This window comes from Hemiscyllium ocellatum, chromosome 24 (assembly GCF_020745735.1).
Source record: "Hemiscyllium ocellatum isolate sHemOce1 chromosome 24, sHemOce1.pat.X.cur, whole genome shotgun sequence".
Taxonomy (NCBI): domain Eukaryota; kingdom Metazoa; phylum Chordata; class Chondrichthyes; order Orectolobiformes; family Hemiscylliidae; genus Hemiscyllium; species Hemiscyllium ocellatum.
This window is the reverse complement of record NC_083424.1, coordinates 1,335,102-1,355,358: the sequence shown is the minus strand read 5'-3', so window position 1 is coordinate 1,355,358 and position 20,257 is coordinate 1,335,102. Positions and strand designations below refer to the sequence as shown.

At 43.7% G+C, this 20,257-nt stretch overlaps 1 protein-coding gene across 5 annotated transcripts in view; it reads left to right on the top strand.

Moving 5' to 3' along the window:
- The first annotated feature begins 29 nt into the window (after window positions 1-29).
- tctn2 (tectonic family member 2) overlaps window positions 30-20,257 on the top strand; it is a 90,505-nt gene continuing 70,277 nt past the window's right edge. For all 5 annotated transcript variants that reach the window (XM_060843314.1, XM_060843313.1, XM_060843311.1 and 2 more), the window contains exons 1-4: window positions 30-130; window positions 4,167-4,277; window positions 15,328-15,398; window positions 16,676-16,877. In XM_060843314.1, coding sequence (XP_060699297.1) covers window positions 40-130; window positions 4,167-4,277; window positions 15,328-15,398; window positions 16,676-16,877 — 475 coding nt within the window. In that variant the 5' untranslated portion in view covers window positions 30-39. The remainder of the gene's footprint in view (window positions 131-4,166; window positions 4,278-15,327; window positions 15,399-16,675; window positions 16,878-20,257) is intronic.

Here is a 20,257-nt window from a genome sequence, read left to right as displayed (position 1 = left end):
GGTGGCGGTGTATGGGGAGGGTGGGAGGCACTAGCCCCTATGGCTGCTGGATTGTTAGCCATCCTCAGCCGGTTGCTGTGTTGTGGTGTCCTGCTGAGCTTGGACCCGAGCCACGGCCTGGCTGGTCTCGGTGAGACTGTGCACTCCCCCGGGGACCGGGGACTGTAGGAGAGGTTGTTGGTGACGGGTGTACACGGGGCTAAGGGCATGGAGAGCGAGGGGGGTAGTGGTACCTGAACTGGCCTGGGAGATGGACAGTGCCAGCGATGATCGGGGTTGTGAGGGAGGAGACGTGAATGTGGGCGGGGAGGGGAGGGCTGGGGGTCTTTGAGAGGCTGTGGTTTTGCTCTGGGATGGGATTTAAAAGATGCTGCAAAAGTTGATGGACGTCAAGGTGCATCAGGGTTCATGGTGTTTGTTTTGTGTTGTGGAATGGAGATCTTAATGACTCATATGTTGGTGCCTGGCTTCGTGCGGGACACTTTCCGTCTGCTTTGTGCGGCAACTTGAGAATATGCTCTGTGCAACTTTGGGATCTCTGAAACAACTGCTGTTGTTGTTTCACATCATTAAGCTTATTTGTGTGTGTGTGAGTATATGAATACTTCCCATGCTCATCTTTAACCTGGCCCTGAACTCTGAACTTTTTAAATGGTTTCTAATTTCAAACCTTTGCTCATCATATTCAATACATTTATCTCCTTATACCTTATCAGAAATTCACTAAATTGCTTATCTCACTGTCACTTCCTGTCCTATTCATTTGAAGAGGTGGTGCTACAGACGCAGTGGGCTAAATTGCATTATTTTGTGAAGTCACACTCCTGTGGTTCTGTGTTAATATTGTCAATGTGAATTTTGAGAAGATTTGTAGCTCAGGTTGAGGTTCTGGATGTAGGTTTGCTTGCTGAGCTGGGAGATTCATTTTCAGAGTTTTGTCACCATACTAGGTAATATCTGGATGAAGCACTACCGATGATTCCTGCTTTCTATGTTTGGGTTTCTCTGGGTTGGTGATTTCACATGATCTCCATTACTCCATTTTAACCTTGATTTCAAATGCCAAAACAATCATCTTGGAAAACCTTGCATTCACAATGCTGCATTTTCAATATGCTCCAGCAGTCAGCCTTGATTTAGTGACAGGGGTTCAAGAGCCACTTGAGATTTCAACACAACCCAATGATAAGGGAGTGCTGCATTGTCAATGGTGCCATGAGGTGTTTAATCACATAGATTGAGGCAAAAGATTCAAAGGTACTATTTGATATTATAAAGGAAAATTTTTAGCATCCTGGCCAATATTCCTCTTTCAAATTATCTGTGAAAACAAACAGTTGGCTATTTATTTCATTACTGCTTGTGGGTTGTTAATGCATGCAAACTCTATACCTCCTTTCCTATAAGTAACCCTGCATCTGAAACATATTTCTTTGACTTCAAAATATTTTTATATATCTTCAGGTCTTGGAAGGAACGCTATAAATTACAGCTATTTTCTTTGACACGATAAATGTAGTTCCTTGAAAGTGGAGTTGCAGGTAGATCATTAATGAAGGTAGCGTTTGGTATGCTTTCCTTTATTGGACAGAGTGTAGGAGTAGGGAGGTCATGTATTGCAGCTGTACAGAACGTTGGTTAGGCCACTTTTGGAGTATTGTGTGTAATTCTGGTCTTATCAGAAGGATGTTGTGAAACTTGAAAGGGTTCAGCAAGGATTTCTAAGGATGTTGCCAGGGTTGGTGGATTTGAGATACAAATTAGATTAGATTAGATTAGATTACTTACAGTGTGGAAACAGGCCCTTCGGCCCAACAAGTCCACACCGACCCGCCCGAAGCGCAACCCACCCATACCCCTACATTTACCCCTTACCTAACACTACGGGCAATTTAGCATGGCCAATTCACCTGACCCGCACATCTTTGGACTGTGGGAGGAAACCAGAGCACCCGGAAGAAACCTACGCAGACACGGGGAGAATGTGCAAACTCCACACAGTCAGTCGCCTGAGTCGGGAATTGAACCCGGGTCTCAGGCGCTGTGAGGCAGCAGTGCTAACCACTGTGCCACCGTGCCGTCCACAGGTAGAGGCTGTTTTCCCTGGAACATCAGAGGCTGAGGGCTGACCTTATAAAGGTTTATAAAATCATGAGGGGCATGGATAGGGTAAATAGACAAGGTTTTTTCCGAGGTGGGGTGAGTCTAGAACTAGAGGGCATTGGTTTAGGGTGAGAGGGGAAAGATTTAAAAGGGACTAAAGGGTCAACTTTTTCACGCAGAGGGTGATGTGTATATGGAATGAGCTGCCAGAGGAAATGGTGGAGGCTGGTACAATAACCATATTTAAAAAAGCATCTAAAATGGGTATATAAATAGGAAGGGTTTAGAGGGGTACAGGCCAAGAGCTGGCAAATGGGACTAGATTAATTTAGGATGTCTAATTGGCTTGGACAAGTTGGACCGGAGGGTCTGTTTCCATGCTGTACATCGGTCATTTCTTATGGTGATGTCATTTCCTGTTCTCTTTTTCAGACTTTGGTAAATGGGGTCCAAGTCAATGTGTGTGTTGATTTCCAGTTGGAATGCCATGCTTCTATGAATTCTCATGCATGTCTCTGTTTGGCTTGTCCTAGGATGGATGTGTTATTCCAGTCTAAGTGGTGTCCTTCCTTATCTGTATGTACACATACTTACATGCAGTTAAGGAAGGACACCACTTCGATTGGGATAACACTTTTCTCTCTGTTTGGCTTGTCCTAGGATAGACGAACGAGAATTTCTAGAAGCATGGCATTCAAACCAGAAATCTACCAACAAACATATTGACTTGGACACCATTTACCACCCCCTGAGAAAAAGAACAGCAAATGACATCACCAACCCAAACATGTAAATAGAAAGCAGGAAACATCAGCAGTGCTTTGTCGGGAGGCTCACTGAAGATGTTACCTAGTATGGTGACAAAATGTCTGAAAATGAACCTTCCAGCTCAGCGAGCAAACCTACATCCACAATGTTGTGAATGGTGTTTCTGACTTAAGAACTGTTGTTAGGCCCTCCCTTCAAATCTGTGTGAAGCCCCTCTCTCCTCAAAAAACCAATTATATTTTGTCCTTGCAAGCTAAACCCTTTTCTCCAAGCTGCTTCAACACATGCAGCAACAGATTCAAAAACAGCTTCTTCCCTGTTTTTCTTAGACTGCTGAATGGACCCTCTGATATCAAATTTAATGTTGACCTTACTTTTGTGCACCTTCTGTGCAGTTGTAATCTTGTATGCCTCACTCTAAGCGCCCTATGATTGTATGCCCTTGTTTGTTATGACCTCTTTGTACTGCTTGAAAACAAAACTCTTCGCTGTACTTGGGTACATGTGGCAACAATAATCAAATCAAATCAAAGTTCTCTTTCTGCCCCCAAAATGTTTAGCTATGCTGTCATCTCCCAAATCTGTCTATCTTTTCCAAAGCTATATATCTCAATTTCTCCAGTGTGATTAAGCTCAGTCATGTATAAAAGAAATTTGTGCAATTATCTATCTCTTTAGATAATTACCTGCCTCTTTAAAACCCCTGTCAAACAATGTGATGCTGGAAAAGCACAGCCAGTCAGGCAGCATCGGAGGAGCAGGAGAGTTGATGTTTTGAGTGTAAGCTCTTCATCAGGAATCCTCTCCTGCCTTTCAGATACTGGCTGTGCTTTTCCAGCACGACACTTTTTGACTGATCTCCAGCATCTGCAGTCCTCACTTTTTTTTTTAAAACCCCTGACCAACTCTTTATTTATTTTATATATTTTTTTTCTAAATAAATGTTTCTCATCTAGCACCACCTCTGACTATGCTTTCTGACAAATCTTAACATTTTCTTCTTCTACTGTTCCCATGTCACCTCATGAGGAGGCCATTGATTCCTTAAAGCCACTTTGGTGTTCGTTAAGATCTTAGCTCGCTGTCCTAACTCCAGTTATCTGCTTTTGCCTCATATACCTTAATACCTATGATTCTGTGAAATGAACAATTTCAGGGCTGTGGGAAAGAGTAATACAAATTGAAATGTTCTTTCATAGAGCTGGTGTTGGCTTGATGGGATGCAGAGCCCCTCTGTAAGATTGAGAGATTGTTTGCTTTGATGATATCCTATAACTATTGTATTTTGAATTTAGTGTTCCAACCATCTTTCCTGATTGCATCAGGACCTGAAGTAAATGTATACCTAGTGGGAGAGAGCAGCACCTCGGCTGATGTTGGTGTGGAAACGGTTACTCACCTTAATGGTATGTCTTCCTTGGTCTGGTTTCCTGGTCTGTACGACTTAGAAATGGAGCAGTCAATGTACAGATGCTATTATTTGATTATTTTTAAAAATGTAATAGGTTGTTGTCAGGGTGCTTTTAACTTCTCCTATGTGATTGTGACTCTCTTAGAATCAGGGGTCTAGTTGGGTGAATTTATTAGGTGTGTTCAGGAAGGTTTTTTGAAAATGTGTGGCGCTGCTAGGGAAGGAGCCCTGATAATGGGGAATGAACCTGGCAAGGTGATTGAAGTTTTAGTGGGGGAGCATTTCGGGATCAGTGACCATAATTCAGTAAGTTTTGAAGTTGCTTATGGATGAGGGTAAGAGTAGTCCTTGAGTGAAAATACTAAAGTGGGAGAAGGCTAACTGCCGCAATATTAGGCAGGAACTGGGGAATCTAGATTGGGGGTGGCTTTTCTGAGGGTAAATCCACATCTGGCATGTGGGAATCTTTTCATGCTCAGTTGATTAGAGTTCAGGAGATTCCTGTGAAAATATGGGATAAGGATGACAAGATTTGGGAAATTGAGAACTTAAAAAGTAAAAGGAGTCATATGTAAGGTTTAGGAAACCGAAGACAGACAGAGCCCTTGAAGAATACAAAGATAGCAGGAAAGAATTCAAACAAGGAATGGGGAGGGCTGAAAGGGCCTATAAAATACCTTTGGTTAAGGAAAACCTCAAGGCATGTACACACATCATTTTATCCATAGATAAGGAGCACGAGGCTAGCTAGGGAAAGGGTAGATTCACTCAAGGACAAATGAGAGAATTTATATGCGGAGCTGGAGGAAGTGGCTGAGGTCCTTAACGAATACTTTGCATTCGTATTCGCAGAGGAGAAGGAGTGGTGGATGGTGAATCTTGGGATGGTTATGTTGATATTGTAAGTTATGTCAATACAAAAACGGAGGAAGTGTTGAATGTTTTGAAAAGCATTAACTTAGACAAGTACCCAGGACCTGATGGGATTTATCTCAGAATGCTGAGAGGCAGGTGAGGAAATTGCTGGGGTCTTGTATGAAATCTTTAGAACATAGAACATTTCAGCGCAGTACAGGCCCTTTGGCCCACTGTGTTGTGCTGAAGTTTAATCCTAATGTAAAATATAGTAACAACGTATGCACCCCCTCAACTTACTGCTATCCACGTGCATGTCCAGCAGTCACTTAAATATCCCTAATGACTCTGCTTCTACCACCACCGCTGGCAACGCATTCCATGCATTCACAACTCTCTGTGTAAAGAACCTACCTCTGACGTCTCCTTTATACCTTCCTCCTAATATCTTCAAACCGTGACTTTTCGTACCAGTCAATCCTGCCCTGGAGAAAAGTCTCTGGCTATTGATTCTATCTATTCCACTCATTATTTTGTACATCTTGATCAGATCTCCTCTGTTCCTCTTCCTCTCCAGAGAGAAAAGTCTGAGCTTATTCAACCTATCTTCATAAGGCAAGCCCTCCAGTCCAGGCAGCATGCTGGCAAACCTTTGCACCCTCTCCAAAGCCTCTGTATCATTCCTCTGGTAGGGCAATCAGAATTGAATGCGATATTCCAAGTGTGGTCTCACCAGGGATTTGTAGGGTTGTAGCAAAACCTCGCGGCTCTTAAACTCGATCCCCTGTTAATGAAAGCCAAAGCACCATATGCTTAACAACCCTATCCACTTGGGTGGCAACTTTGAGGGATCTATGTACTTGACACTCCGATCCATCTGCTCCTCCACACTGCCAAGAATCCTGTCTTTAATCCTATATTCAGCATTCGAGTTTGACCTTCTAATCTACACGATTCTGTTATCATCTATTTTTGTCCAATGACCATTTAAATTCCCTTAATGTTGGCCTGCATTACTGTTGCAGGTAGGGCATTCCACACCCTTACTACTCTCTAAGTAAAGAAACTACCTCTGATATCTGTCCTATATCTATCACCCCTCAATTTAAAGCTATGTCCCCTCGTGCTAGTCATCACCATCCGAGGAAAGAGGCTGTCACTGTCCACCCTATCAAACCTCTGATCACCTTGTGTACCTTGATTAAGTCACCTCTTAACCTTCTTTTCTCTAATGAAAACAACTTCAAGTCTTTCAGTCTTTCCTCATAAGACCTTCCCTCCCTATCAGGCAACATCCTGGTAAATCTCCTCCGCACCTTTCCCAGTGCTTCCATATCCTTCCTATAACGCAGCGATCAGAACTGAATGCAATACTCTTAAGTCAGCCGCATCAGTTTTTTTGTACAGCTGCAACATGACCTCATGGGTCCGAAACTCAATCCCTCTACGCACCATATGCCTTCTTAACCCTATCAACCTAGGTGGCAACGTTTAGGGATCTATGCACGTGGACACTGAGATTTCTCTGCTCATCCATACTACCAAGAATCTTACCATTAGCCCAGTACTCTGTATTCTTGTTACTTCTTCCAAAGTAAATCACCTCACACTTTTCCGCATTAAACACCATTTTCTACCTCTCAGCCCAGCCATGCAGCTTATCTATGTCCCTCTGTAACCTGCAACATCCTTCTGCACTGTCCACAACTCCACTGACTTTAGTGTCATCAGCAAATTTACCAACCCATCCTTCTACGCCCTCAAGTCATTTATAGAAATGACAAACAGCAGTGGCCCCAAAACAGATCCTTGTGCTATCCCATTAGTAACTGAACTCCAGGATGGACATTTCCCATCAACCACCACTCCCTCTCCTCTTACAGCTAGCCAATTTCTGATCCAAACTGCTAAATCACCCTCAATCCCATACCACCGTATTTTATGCAATAACCTACTGTGGGGAACCTTAACAAATGCCTTTCTGAAATCTGTGCGTCCCACCCCCTCTCCGGGGCAGCTGGACTGGACACCAACGACAAGACTGCTGCTGCTCTCTGGGGGGGAAGGGGGAGGGGGAGGGGAAGGGGGAGGGGGAGGGGGGGGGGGGGGTGGTCAGTCTTTAAATAGCGTGCGCGCACTCACACAGCCATGCACACAACTTTTTTACTGCAAAATTTTGACAGGTTCCAGCTTTGCCCTGTACAGGACAATGTTGGAGAGATTATCTGGGGAAGGGGTTTTAGGGTACGCCCCTGTGTAGAACGTGTGTGTGTGTGTGTGTGTGTGTGTGTGTGTGTGTGCGCGTGTGCGCGCGCGCGGGGGAGAGACAGAGACAGAGACAGAGACAGAGACAGAGACGGGCTGTTTTTGGCAGCATTTCAGTAAGCCAAGTTCACCTTTAATCACTGTAAACAAAAGACACAATCGGTGTTGGAAACATGTCTTGGACGTAATGTTTCTATTGGAAAGTCAAAATCTCCTTTGGATGATCGAGGTTCCTCTGTAATTACCAGGGTTGTCTCTTCTCCCCTTCTTGAACAAGGGAACACAACTGTCTTTTGGCACTACTCTTGTAGACAATGATGATATCAAGATCAAAGCCAAAGACACTGCAATCTCCTCCCTGGCTTCCTAGAGAATCCTAGGATAAATCCCATCCTGCCCAGGGGATTTATTGATTTTTGCACTTCAGGATTGCTAGCATCCTGTCCTTATGATCCTCAATTCCATCTTGTCTAATAGCCTGTATCTCAGTCTTCTCCTTGACAACATTCTTTTCCTGTGTGAATACTGACTAAAAATTCTCATTTAGCACCTCTCCTAATTCTTCAGACTCAACGCACAACTTCCCACAACTGTCCTTGACTGGCCCTAATCCTACCCTAGGCAAAAGTGAGGGCTGTAGATGCTGGAAACCAGAGTTTAGATTAGAGTGGTGTTGGAAAAGCACAGCAGGTCAGGCAGTATCCGAGGAGGAGGAAAATCGATGTTTCAGGCAAAAGCCCTTCATCAGGAATAGAGGCAGGAAGCCACCAGGTGGAGAGATAAATGGGGGTGGGTGGGACTGGGGAGAAGGTAGCAAAGAGTACAGTAGGTGAATGAGGGTGGGGATGGAGGTAATAGGTTAGAGGGGAGGGTGGAATGGATAGGTGGAAAGGGAGATTGGCGGTAGGACAGGTCATGAGGACTGTGCTGAGTTGGAAAGTTGGAGCTGAGGTAAGGTGGGGGGAGGGGAAAGGAGACACAGTAGCTATTCCTTGAACAAGCTCCAGTTTCAATTGTGCCCATCCCTCCAGTTTCCTTCCCCATCCTATGCATCCTAAATCTTGCCTAATTGCATCATAATTGCCTTTCCCCCAGCGATAACTCTTGCGCTGTGGTATATACCTATCCTTCTCCATCGCGAAAGTAAACATAACTGAATGGTGGTCACTTCAAATCTAGCACCTGGCCTGGTTCATTACCCAGTACCAAATCCAATGTGGCCTTGTCTCTTGTTGGCTTATCCACATACTGTATCAGGAAACCCTCCTGCACACATTGGGCAAAAATTGACCCATCTAAAGACTTGAACTGTAGCATTTCCAGTCAATATTTGGAAAGTTAAAGACCCCATAACAACTACCATTACTTTCGCTCCTATCCAGAATCATTTTTACAATCCTTTCTCTACATCTCTGGAACTTTTTGGAGGCCTATAGAAAACTCCCAAAAGGGTGACCTAAACTCAGCCTATACTACCTCAGTAGACAAGTCCTCATCAAACATCCTTTCTGCCACCGTCCACCTATCCTTGACTAACAATGCCACACCTCCCCTTCTTTTACCACTTTCCTTGATATTACCGGAACCTGCAACAACCATTCCTCTCCCTGCTTTATCCATATCTCCGAAATAACCACAACATCCAAGTCCCAGGTATCAACCCATACTGCATCCAAATTCACCCATCTTATTCCGCATGCTCTTGGCGTTTAAGTAGACATGCTTCAGACCACTTTCCTGACTGCTGGTACATTCCTGCGACCTTGAAATCTTATTCCTGACCTCGCTACTCTCAACTTAAAAATGTGTTGCTGGAAAAGCGCAGCAGATCAGGCAGCATCAAAGGAGCAGGAGAATCGATGTTTCGGGTATAAGCCCTTATGCCCGAAACGTCAATTCTCCTGCTCCTTTGATGCTACCTGATCTGCGCTTTTCCAGCAACACATTTTTAAGCTCTGATCTCCAACATTTGCAATCCTCACTTCCTCACTACTCTCAACCTCCTGTAAACTGAAGCTACAGTTCAGGTTCCCAACCACCTTTTGAATTAGTTTAAACCCTCCCGAAGAGCATTAGCAAATATCTCCCTCAGGATATTGGTACCCCTGTGGTTCAGGTGTAGACCTTTCCATTTGTAGAGGTTCCATTTGCCCAGAATGAGCTCCAATTATCCAGATATCTGAATCCCTCTCACATGTCCCATCCCTGTAACCATGTGTTCAACTGCTCTCTCCCCCTATTCCTCATCTCCCTTGTATTCTCTTTAGTCACAGATGAGCACCCAGAAGGTTGGAGACTAGCCAGCGTTGTTCCTTTGTTTAAACAGGGCAACAGGGACAAACGGAAATTATTAGCGAATGAGCCTTGCGGTAGTAGTACGGATTATTGGAAAAGATTCTTAGGGATAGGATTTACTCACATTTGGAAAAATATGGATTTATGAGCATTAGTGAACGTCATGGTTCAGCTGTACAAGACATCGGTAAGGCCACATTTAGGGTACTGCATACAATTCTGATCACCCTGCTAGAGAAAGGATATTATTAAACTGGAAAGGGTGCAGAAAACATCTACCAAATGTTACGGAACTAGAAGTTATAAGGCAAGATTGGATAATTTGGGATGCTTTTTTTTCTTTTTTACTGGAGAATGGAAGGCTGGGTCTTTATAGAGGTTCATAAAATCGAGGGACCTAGGTAAGGTTAATAGCCAAGGTCTTTTCCTTCGGTAGGTGAATCCAAAACCAGAGGGCATAGGTTTAAGTTGAGAAGAGAAGATTTGAAAGGGACTCAAGGGACAACATTTTCACATAGTGGATGGTGCATATATGGAGTATGCTGCCAGAGGAAGTGGTACACGTGCGCTCAATTACAACATTTAAAAGACATTGGACAGATAGTGGATAGGAAAGGCTTAGATAGATATAGGCCAAACACAGGCAAATGAGAATAGTCCAGTTTAGGAAACCTGGTTAGCATGGATAAGTTAGGCCAAAGGGTTGTTTACATGCTGTATGACTCCGTGATAGGTAGCATGGCTTTGTGTCTGGAAAGGTGATGTCTCACAAACTTGAGGTTTCTGAGAAAGTGACAAAGATGATTGAGGGCAGAGTGGTAGCTATGTGGTGTCTATATGGAGTTTAGCAAGGCCTTTTGACAAGGTCTCATAGCAGACTAACACAAAAGGTGAGGTTTCATGGGGTCTGCAGTGAGCTGGTAAGACAGTTACAGAACTGGCTTAGCCATGGAAGACACATTTTTGGTGGAGGAGTGCTTTTCTGACTGGAGATCTATGGCCAGTGGTGTTCTGCAGGGACCAGTGCTGGAATTCACTAAATTTCTATTCATTAAACGATATAAATGACTTGGAGGAGAATGTAGGTGCCTGATTAGTAAGTTTGTGGGGGACACAAAGGTTGGGGGATTTGCAGATAGGAGGATTGTCAGAGGATACAACAAGTTATGGATAGGCTGGAGACCTGGGCAGAGAAATTGCCAGGTAAATGCAATGTAATACATTTTAGAAGACCTAATGCAGGAGAGAAATATACTGTAAATTGCAGAACCCTTAGCATCGACATTTTCGTAGAGATGTACAGCAAGGAAACAGACCCAACATACTGAGGGATCTAGGTGAATAGGTCCACAGTTCCTTGAATGAGGCAACATAAGTGCATACGATGGTCAAGAAAGCATGTGACATGCTTGCCTTCATTGATTGGGGCAGAGAGTATAAAAATTGGCAAGTTTTGTTGCAGCTGGATAGAAATTTAGTAAAGCCACGTTTGGACTATTGTGTGTAATTCTGGTCGCCACACTACCAGAAGGATGTGGAAGCTTTGGAGATGGTAGGAAATAGGACTAGGATGTCACTTATTTTGGAGGGTATCAGCTATGAGGAGACATTGAACAAACTTGGTTTGTTTTCACTTGAATGTCAAAGGATGAGGGGTAACCTAACAGAGAAATTTACGAAGTTATGAAAGGTATGGATAGAATGGATAGTGGGAGTTGTCTTCCCAGGTAGAAATGTCAATTATTAGAGGACATAGGTTAAAGAAACTTTGGGTAAGTTTAAAGGAGATAAGAGGCAAGTTTTTGTTTTTACACAGGGTGGTTAGTGCCTGGAATGCGTTGTCAGAGGAGGTGGATACTCTAGGAATGTTTAAATGGCAACTTGACAGTCATATGAATAGGCAGGGAACAGAAGGATGCAGGCACATAGAGCAATATGTTTTTTAGTTTAGAGAAGCATCATGTGTCAGCAAAGGCTTGGGTCAAAAGGCCTGTTTTTGTGCTATACTGTTTCATGTTCTGAAGATTCTTTAAAAATAGGTAACATCTTTATAAAGTAGGGACTATACATCCAAATGTTTTTGCACTTTTTAAAAAAATTGTTCCTCTTGACTATACTTTCTGCTTGCTTGCTTAATGATCATAAGATGAAAGGTGATCTAATTGAGGTGAAAGTGAGGTCTGCAGATGCTGGAGATCAGAGCTGAAAATGTAGTGCTGGAACAACGCAGCAGGTCAGGCAGCATCCAAGGAACAGGAGATTCGATGTTTCGGGCATAAGCCCTTCATCCGGAATGAGGAAAGTGTGTCCAGCAGGCTAAGGTAAAAGGTAGGGAGGAGGGACTTGGGGGAGGGGCGATGGAGATGCGATAGGTGGAAGGAGGTCAAGGTGAGGGTGATAGGCTGGAGTGGGGTGGGGGCGGAGAGGTCAGGAAGAAGATTGCAGATTAGGAAGGCGGTGCTGAATTCGAGGGATTTGACTGAGACAAGGTAGGGGGAGGGGAAATGAGGAAACTGGAGAAATCTGAGTTCATTCCTTGTGGTTGGAGGGTTCCCAGGCGGAAGATGAGGTGCTCTTCCTCCAACCGTCGTGTTGCTATGGTCTGGCGATGGAGGAGTCCAAGGACCTGCATGTCCTTGGTGGAGTGGGAGGGAGAGTTAGTGTTGGCTGAAAATGTGTTGCTGGAACACATTGAGGTGCTCTAATTGAGGTGCTTGGAATGATAAGGGGATTTGGGAGGTTGCAGTGAAATTATTTCCTCATAGGAATTCAGTTTGGGGATAAAATCTTAAAATTGGAACATTTGAATGGCAATCAGAAAACAGTCCTTCACAGGCAGTGTTGTGGAAAACTGAAGCTCTGCCCATGGTTTCTGAGGGAGTGGTTGGTTGAAGCGAAATAGAACAAAAATGGATAACTCTTTCTAGTCATTCATGGGATATATGTATTGTTGGCTCAGCCACTGTTTATTGTCAATCTTTTGTTGTCATGGAGAAAGTGATGGTGAACTACATTTTTGAACTGCTGTAATCCATTTGCTGTTCAGTAGGGAGTTGCAGGATTTGCACCCAGCAATACCTTGCAGATGATGATCCCATATGTTTGCTATGCTTGTACTTCTAGATGGTAGAGGTTGTTGATTCTGAACAAGAGTCAGATTGAACTTGAAACATTGACTTTGTCTCCACGAATGCTGCCAGACCAGTTGCGTTTCTCCAGCACTTGACTTTTTTATTTCAGATCTCCAACGTCTGCAGTACTTTGCTCTTTATGTAAGTAAAGGTATACATTAGTTATATTGGGCATTAGTGAGACGACATCTCCATTTTATAAAGAAAGATGTAAGTGTGTTAGAAGCTGATTTTTGATACCTGGAATGAATGGTTTGTCTTATTAAAAACAAGGTTGGAAACACTCCCTGCTCCTGATGAAGTTTAGAAGAATGAGAGGTGTCCTTGAAGTATGCAGGAACCTGAAACATCTCGACTAGATGTACCTTGAATGGATTTTTCCTTTTTATGGATAAGTGTATATGAAGGGGCCTAAAAGTTAGCAGCCTCCCTTTCAGGGTAGAAATGAAGAGAGATTTTTTTTTTCTGAGAATTTGTGACATTGCAAGACCCTCACTCAGGAGGTGGGTTCATTGAATATTTTTGTCAGAGGTGGATAAGTGGTTCTTGTGTAAGGGAATCGATTAAAGGGATTGGTGGCAATGTGGAATTTGAACATAGATCAGCATGATCTTTCTTAAATGGGTGAACAGGTTGGAGAGACTAAATGGCCCACACTTCCCCTTGCTTGTATGTGAGAGATTGCAGAGCTCTGGTGCAGAAGAATCTAGGTTAATGTTCAGATATGGCAAACTATTAGCTTAGCTAGTAGATTGTTATTATATAATAGAAAGAATTTGGTGAAAATGTAGGGAGCTTACACTTTAATTATACAGAGCACTGGTGAATATGCTCCTTGAGTACAGTGAACAGCTTTGGTCCCTTTATTTAAGGAAGAGTATAAATATGTTAGATGCAGTTGAGAGCTTACTGGGCTAGTACCTGGAATGAGTGGTTGTATTTCGAGGAAACATTGGGCAGGCTGGACCTGTATCCATTGGAGTTTAGAAGAGTGAGAGTGACTTAATTGAAACATAGAAGATTCTAAGCGGTGTTGACAGAGTGGATAAGGATATGATATTTTCTCTTAAGGGAGAATCTAGAATTAGATATCTCTTTGAAAAGGAGTCACCATTTAAGGCAGATAGGAATAATTTTCTGAGTCATGAAATGTGAGAAACCAACCAGGAATGCTTTGGAGTATTTCTGATGAAGGGCTTTTGCCCGAAACGTCGATTTTTACTGCTCCTCGGATGCAGCCTGAACTGCTGTGCTTTTCCAGCACCACTAATCCAGAATCTGGTTTCCAGCATCTGCAGTCATTGTTTTTACCTATGCTTGGAAGTAATTAGGTATAAAGATATCGAGCATGGATGAAAGTTTCAGCAAGAGAAGAGCCGAGGCAAGGACAAAATCTGGAGATAGCATATGTGGAAACTCACTTGTTGACAGATCTCTAACTACCAATTGCTTAAATGGATGTGGGGGGGAAAAAGGCATCAAAGGATGAATAGCAATGAATGTATTCAGTGGTGAAGCAGACTTGACAGGCTGAATGGCCTACTCCTCCCATGTTCCCAACATTAGAGGTAGAGATAACCAATCTTAAGGTTGAGATGGATAAGTGGTCAGGAGCTCCTCTTAGGCTCACATGTGATCCCAAGGTCAGTAACTGAGATAGAATATCAGATCATTGCCATGAAGAAGGATGACATTGAGAACTAGGAAACAGTTTGTAGCTTAAATTGATGACAGTGATTTTGCTCTGCCAATGTTAAAGGAAACTTCTGGACAGCAATCTGAATATTTAGTAACAGTGAGGGAGTTGAGAAGTAGTGCTGATTTAGTACCGCTAAGCCACATAAAAACTAATGCTGGTTATGCAACTGAGACAAAATGTTGTTGAGAAATAGGAGAGGCCAAGGATTTATCTTTGGGGAACGCCAGAGGTAATGGTGCAGGAGCAGGAGGAGAAGGCAATGCAAGTAATTCTCTGGCTATGACTAATGAAGGACTTGGACCAGGGAGTGTGCTCCCATCCAGCTGGATGACAGTAGAGAGGCATAGAAGAAGAGTGATGTGGTCATCGTGTCAAGGTTGATAGGAACAAGAACGGATAGTTTTGTCATTCACTCAGGATACCAACTGTGACTTTGCTTCGAGCTATTTTGATCCTGTTGGAGGGGTAGAAACCTGATGGGATGGATTCCAATTTGAAGTAAAGGGAACAATGGCATGAATAAGGAGCCCAAACTATGTTCAAGGACTTTAGAACACAAAATTGATGGGTGGTAATTAGCAAGGATGGTGGGTTTGAGGGTTTTCTTTTGAAAAAAGATATTAACAGCAAGTTTAATATAAAGAGTGACATTGCTTGGAGAGAACCACTAACAGTGTCAGCCAGTAGGAAGGGAAGTTGAGTCGTCTGTCATTTAGTTGGTATAGGATCCAAGAAGTAGAGTTGGGTTTCTTGGAAAAGATGAGAAAATGAACTTCAATTTCAATTTGTTTTACATGTAGATTCATCACAATCTAACTGTGTGAAGGCAACTACCACTGACCAGTGGTCACTGACTACTTCTAAGGATGAGGTTAGTAATTCTGTTTTTTTTTAACTTTAATGGGGGTTTTCTATTTGTAATAAAAGTTCCTTTAACCAGGTTTCTAGAATGTTAAACTTGGCAAACATTAAAAGGATAAGTAAGTCGATTGAACACTGTCTTCTGCTGATTCATTTACTTGCAGTGCAATCTGACTTGTCAATTTAAACAATTTTTTGTTTGAAATAAAACAAAATTTATAAAGTACTAGCGTGGTCAGCAATGCCCACGTTCTGTTAATGGTTAATTTATTGTTTATAAATTCTTTATATGTAGGAATGTTGGTAGAATTGAGTACAGACATTCCTCGCTCTTATTGCATTATGAGACATTTGTGTTTTGCATTTTGTGTTTTGCGTAACATGGCTGCCTTCATCTTAAATAGTTTGACTATATTAGTGTTGACAACACTACCCTAGAGAAAATTGCTGGACTTCTTTGGATGGAGGTTGTTACAAGGATGTTCAAGACAAAATAGGCCATTTCATGTTAAATTTAACTAATTATTTGCAGACGTTGGTGCATATTCATTTAACTTTTGTTTTTAGATCATCAGGTCAAAGTGGCATGTCTGTTTAAAGCAAATGTAAACTATCTGTAAGCAGGAGTAAACACAGTCCAACCAAATGTTATTTTCAGGTGGCAACGTGATATATCATCAGTGGGGGTGATTTAAGTGTCTGTGTCATTGTGAGGGAATCTGATCCTGGTGCCTGCTATTTCCTGTTGAAGGGGACTCCAAGGTTGTTTTCTTGAGGATCCCTCATGATGGAGACCAGAGATTTAGAGTTTTTCAGAATTGCAGTGCTCTCTGACACCTGGGTGTTAAGAAAATTTATGGAATCTGTATTTATGTCTGCATTTTGGTTTGTGTTTGACTGTGGTTTGCTTGTTAATTTACATTTGTTCTTGTTAATTATGGATTTTAGACTATATGATGGGTAGAATGTGCTGTTGCTGACATTTGTTATTTAAGTTTCTTGTTTGTTTAAAACCATGGTACCTTGTGGCTTTACTCTCTTGGTGAATACTTGGGATTTCACATTTAGTTGATTTTAAATAAAAATGTTCCTGATCCCTAACAACTGCAGGTCCTATCCAGGGTCTCTTCATAGCTCATTATGTCATGTTAGCTGTGGTGTAATCAACAGGCTGAAAAATGAGAGTTAATGAAAATGATTGAGTGATTTACTTTGTTTTACTTTGAAAGGTGATAGCTTTCCAATTTCATGTGCTGAAATGCTAGTTTGAAATTAATTTTATTACAGATGAATGTCAATGTGCAGTTGACTCTAAATCGGTCTCTGGTACCTTGTGAAGATTTATTAAATGAAACCAGTTGCTGTGCAGAGCCTCTGTGTATTGTTGAAACTCTCCGTGTGACTGCTTGCCTGGATGGCAAACTTGCAGCAACACTGCTTGTTCAAGTTATGATATTTGTGAACTCAACATTTCATGGGATTGTAAATGGTAAGTGCTTCTTTACTGCTTACACAATTATTCTGAGCTGTGACTATCCAAGGGGAGGCAATGACCTAGTGATATATCACTAGACTATTAATCTAGAAACACAGCAATCATATGGGGACTCTGGTTCAAATCCTGCCATGACCGGAATTAAGAATCTACTGATGAAAACCCATCTGGCTCACAGATTTCCTTCCCTGAAGGACATTAGCCATCCTCAGATGCCTTTAGACCCACAGCAATGTGGTTGACTCTCAACTGCCTTCTGAAATGCTGTAGAAAGTCACCCCAATGTACCAATCACTACAAAGTCTCAGTAAAGAAAATGAAGCTGTATGGACCACCTAGGCATCAGAAGAGAAAACTGCAGAAATGGTCCTGTCAACTCTGAAGTCCTCCTTATTAACGCTTAAGGGCTCAAGCTGTCTGAGATTAGTCAAGCAATCGCCTTACGTAATCAAAATCATGGAATCATACTTTGGAGACAATCTCTCAGGCATTGCCATCATCAATCCTGGATATGTTAGAACGTAGAACATAGAAAAGTTCGGCATAGAACAGGCGCTTCGGTCCACGATGTTGTCCGAGGATCTTTCCTAATCGAAAATAAAATAACCTAGTCTACCTCAATTCACTGCTGTCCATGTGCATGTCCAGCAGTCACTTAAATGTCATTAGGGACTCCACCACCACCGCTGCTAACGCATTTTATGCATTCACAGCTCACTGCATGAAGAAACTACTTCTGACATCTCCTCTATACCTTCCTCCTTATATCTTCAAACTATGACCCCTCATGACAGTCAATCGTGCTCTGGGGAAAAGTCTCTGGCTATTGCCTCTATCCAAGCCTCTCAATACCTTGCATACCTCGATCAGGTCACTTGTCTTCCTCCTGCTATCCAACGAGAAAAGTCTGAGCTTAGTCAACCTCTCTTCGTAAGACAAGCCCTCCAGTCCAGACAGCATCCTGGTAAATCTTCTTTGCACCCTCTCCAAAGCCTCCATATCTTTCCTATAATGGGGCGACCAGAACTGTACACAATATTCCTAGTGTGGTCTCACCAGGGACTTGTACGGTTGCAGCAAAACCTTGCGGCTCTTAAACTCAATCCCCCTGTTACTGAAAGCCAAGACACCATATGATTTCTTAACAATCCTATCCACTTTGGCAACTTTGAGGGATCTATGTACTTGCACACCAAGATCCCTCTGTTCCTCCACACTGCCACGAAACCAGTCTTTAATCCTATATTCAGCATACATTTTTGAAGGTCAGACTTGAATCACTTTGCATTTATCCAGGTTGAACTCATCTGCCATTTCTCAACCCAGCTCTGCATCCTGTCTATGTCGCGCTGCAGTCTGCAACAGCCCTCGATACTATCAACGGCACCTCCAACCTTTGTGTCATCTGCAAGTTTGCTAATTCACCCAGCAGCCCTCGCTTCTCTCTGTCCTCTCTCCTTGCTGCTCTGTTCAAAATGTTCTGTCCCACCAGCAGAACACACCCAGCAGAGGTGGTAGCACAGTGGGATACAATTGGGAGGAAGTTGCCCTGGGAGTCCTCAACATTGACTCCAGACCCAATGAAGTCTCATGGCTTCAGGTTAAATGTGGGCAAGGAAACCTCCTAGCTATCACATACTGTCATTCTTTGACTGCTGAATTAGTACTGCTCTGTATTGAACAACACTTGAAGGAAGCATTGAGGATGACAACAGCACAAAATGTACACTGGGACATTTCAGTGTTAGGAGAAAGTGAGGACTGCAGATTTTGAGAGTCCATGTGAAAAAGTGTGGTGCTAGAAAAGTACAGCAGATCAGGCAGCACCTATAGAGCAGAGAGTCGATGTTTCGGGCCCATAATTAGGAATGTTGATGCATTTCAGCGTTCACCACCTAGAGTGGCTTGGCAGTAGTACTACTGATCGAGCTGGTTGGGTCCGAAAGGACGTAACTGCTTGACTGGCATCTGTGTAGCAGGTGGTGAGGGAACAAACAAGAAGCAAGAACATACTTGACATCATGCATACCAATCTGCCAGCTGCAGATGTACCTGTTCATGATAGTATTCGTAAGTGACTACTGCACAGTCCTTGTGGAGATGAAGTCCTGCCTTCACATTAAGAGTATACTTAAAGGGGGGATCCAAGATGGCGGCGACCCAGCAAGACTGAGTCCACAGTGCTCTACCCAAAACTTGGGTAAAGTGGGCTATCCACCCCCATCACACTCACTAAACCATTTATAATAGTTAGTAAAAAATGAGGTCTGCAAATGCTGGAGATCACAGCTGCAAATGTGTTGCTGGTCAAAGCACAGCAGGCCAGGCAGCATCTCAGGAATAGAGAATTCGACGTTTCGAGCATAAGCCCTTCATCAGGAATAAGAGAGAGAGAGAGCCAAGCAGGCTAAGATAAAAGGTAGGGAGGAGGGACTAGGGGGAGGGGCGATGGAGGTGGGATAGGTGGAAGGAGGTCAAGGTGAGGGTGATAGGCCGGAGTGGGGTGGGGGCGGAGAGGTCAGGAAGAGGATTGCAGGTTAGGAGGGCGGTGCTGAGTTGAGGGAACCGACTGAGACAAGGTGGGGGGAGGGGAAATGAGGAAACTGGAGAAATCTGAATTCATACCTTGTGGTTGGAGGGTTCCCAGGCGGAAGATGAGGCGCTCCTCCTCCAGCCGTCGTGTTGTTGTGTTCTGCCGATGGAGGAGTCCAAGGACCTGCATGTCCTCGGTGGAGTGGGAGGGAGAGTTAAAGTGTTGAGCCACGGGGTGATTGGGCTGGTTGGTTCGGGCGGCCCAGAGGTGTTCTCTGAAGCGTTCCGCAAGTAAGCGGCCCCTCTCACCAATATAGAGGAGGCCACATCGGGTGCAGCGGATGCAATAGATGATGTGTGTGGAGGTACAGGTGAACTTGTGGCGGATATGGAAGGATCCCTTGGGGCCTTGGAGGGAAGTGAGTGTGGAGGTGTGGGCGCAAGTTTTACATTTCCTGCGGTTGCAGGGGAAGGTGCCGGGGGTGGAGGTTGGGTTGGTGGGGGGTGTGGATCTGACGAGGGAGTCACGAAGGGAGTGGTCCTTGCGGAACGCTGATAGGGGAGGGGAGGGAAATATATCCTTGGTGGTGGGGTCCGTTTGGAGGTGGCGGAAATGGCGGCGGATGATACGTTGTATGCGGAGGTTGTTGGGGTGGTAGGTGAGAACCAGTGGGGTTCTGTCTTGGTGGCGGTTGGAGGAGCGGAGCTCAAGGGCGGAGGAGCGGGAAGTGGAGGAGATGCGGTGGAGGGCATCGTCGATCACGTCTGGGGGGAATCTGCGGTCCTTGAAGAAGGAGGCCATCTGGGCTGTGCGGTGTTGGAATTGGTCCTCCTGGGAGCGG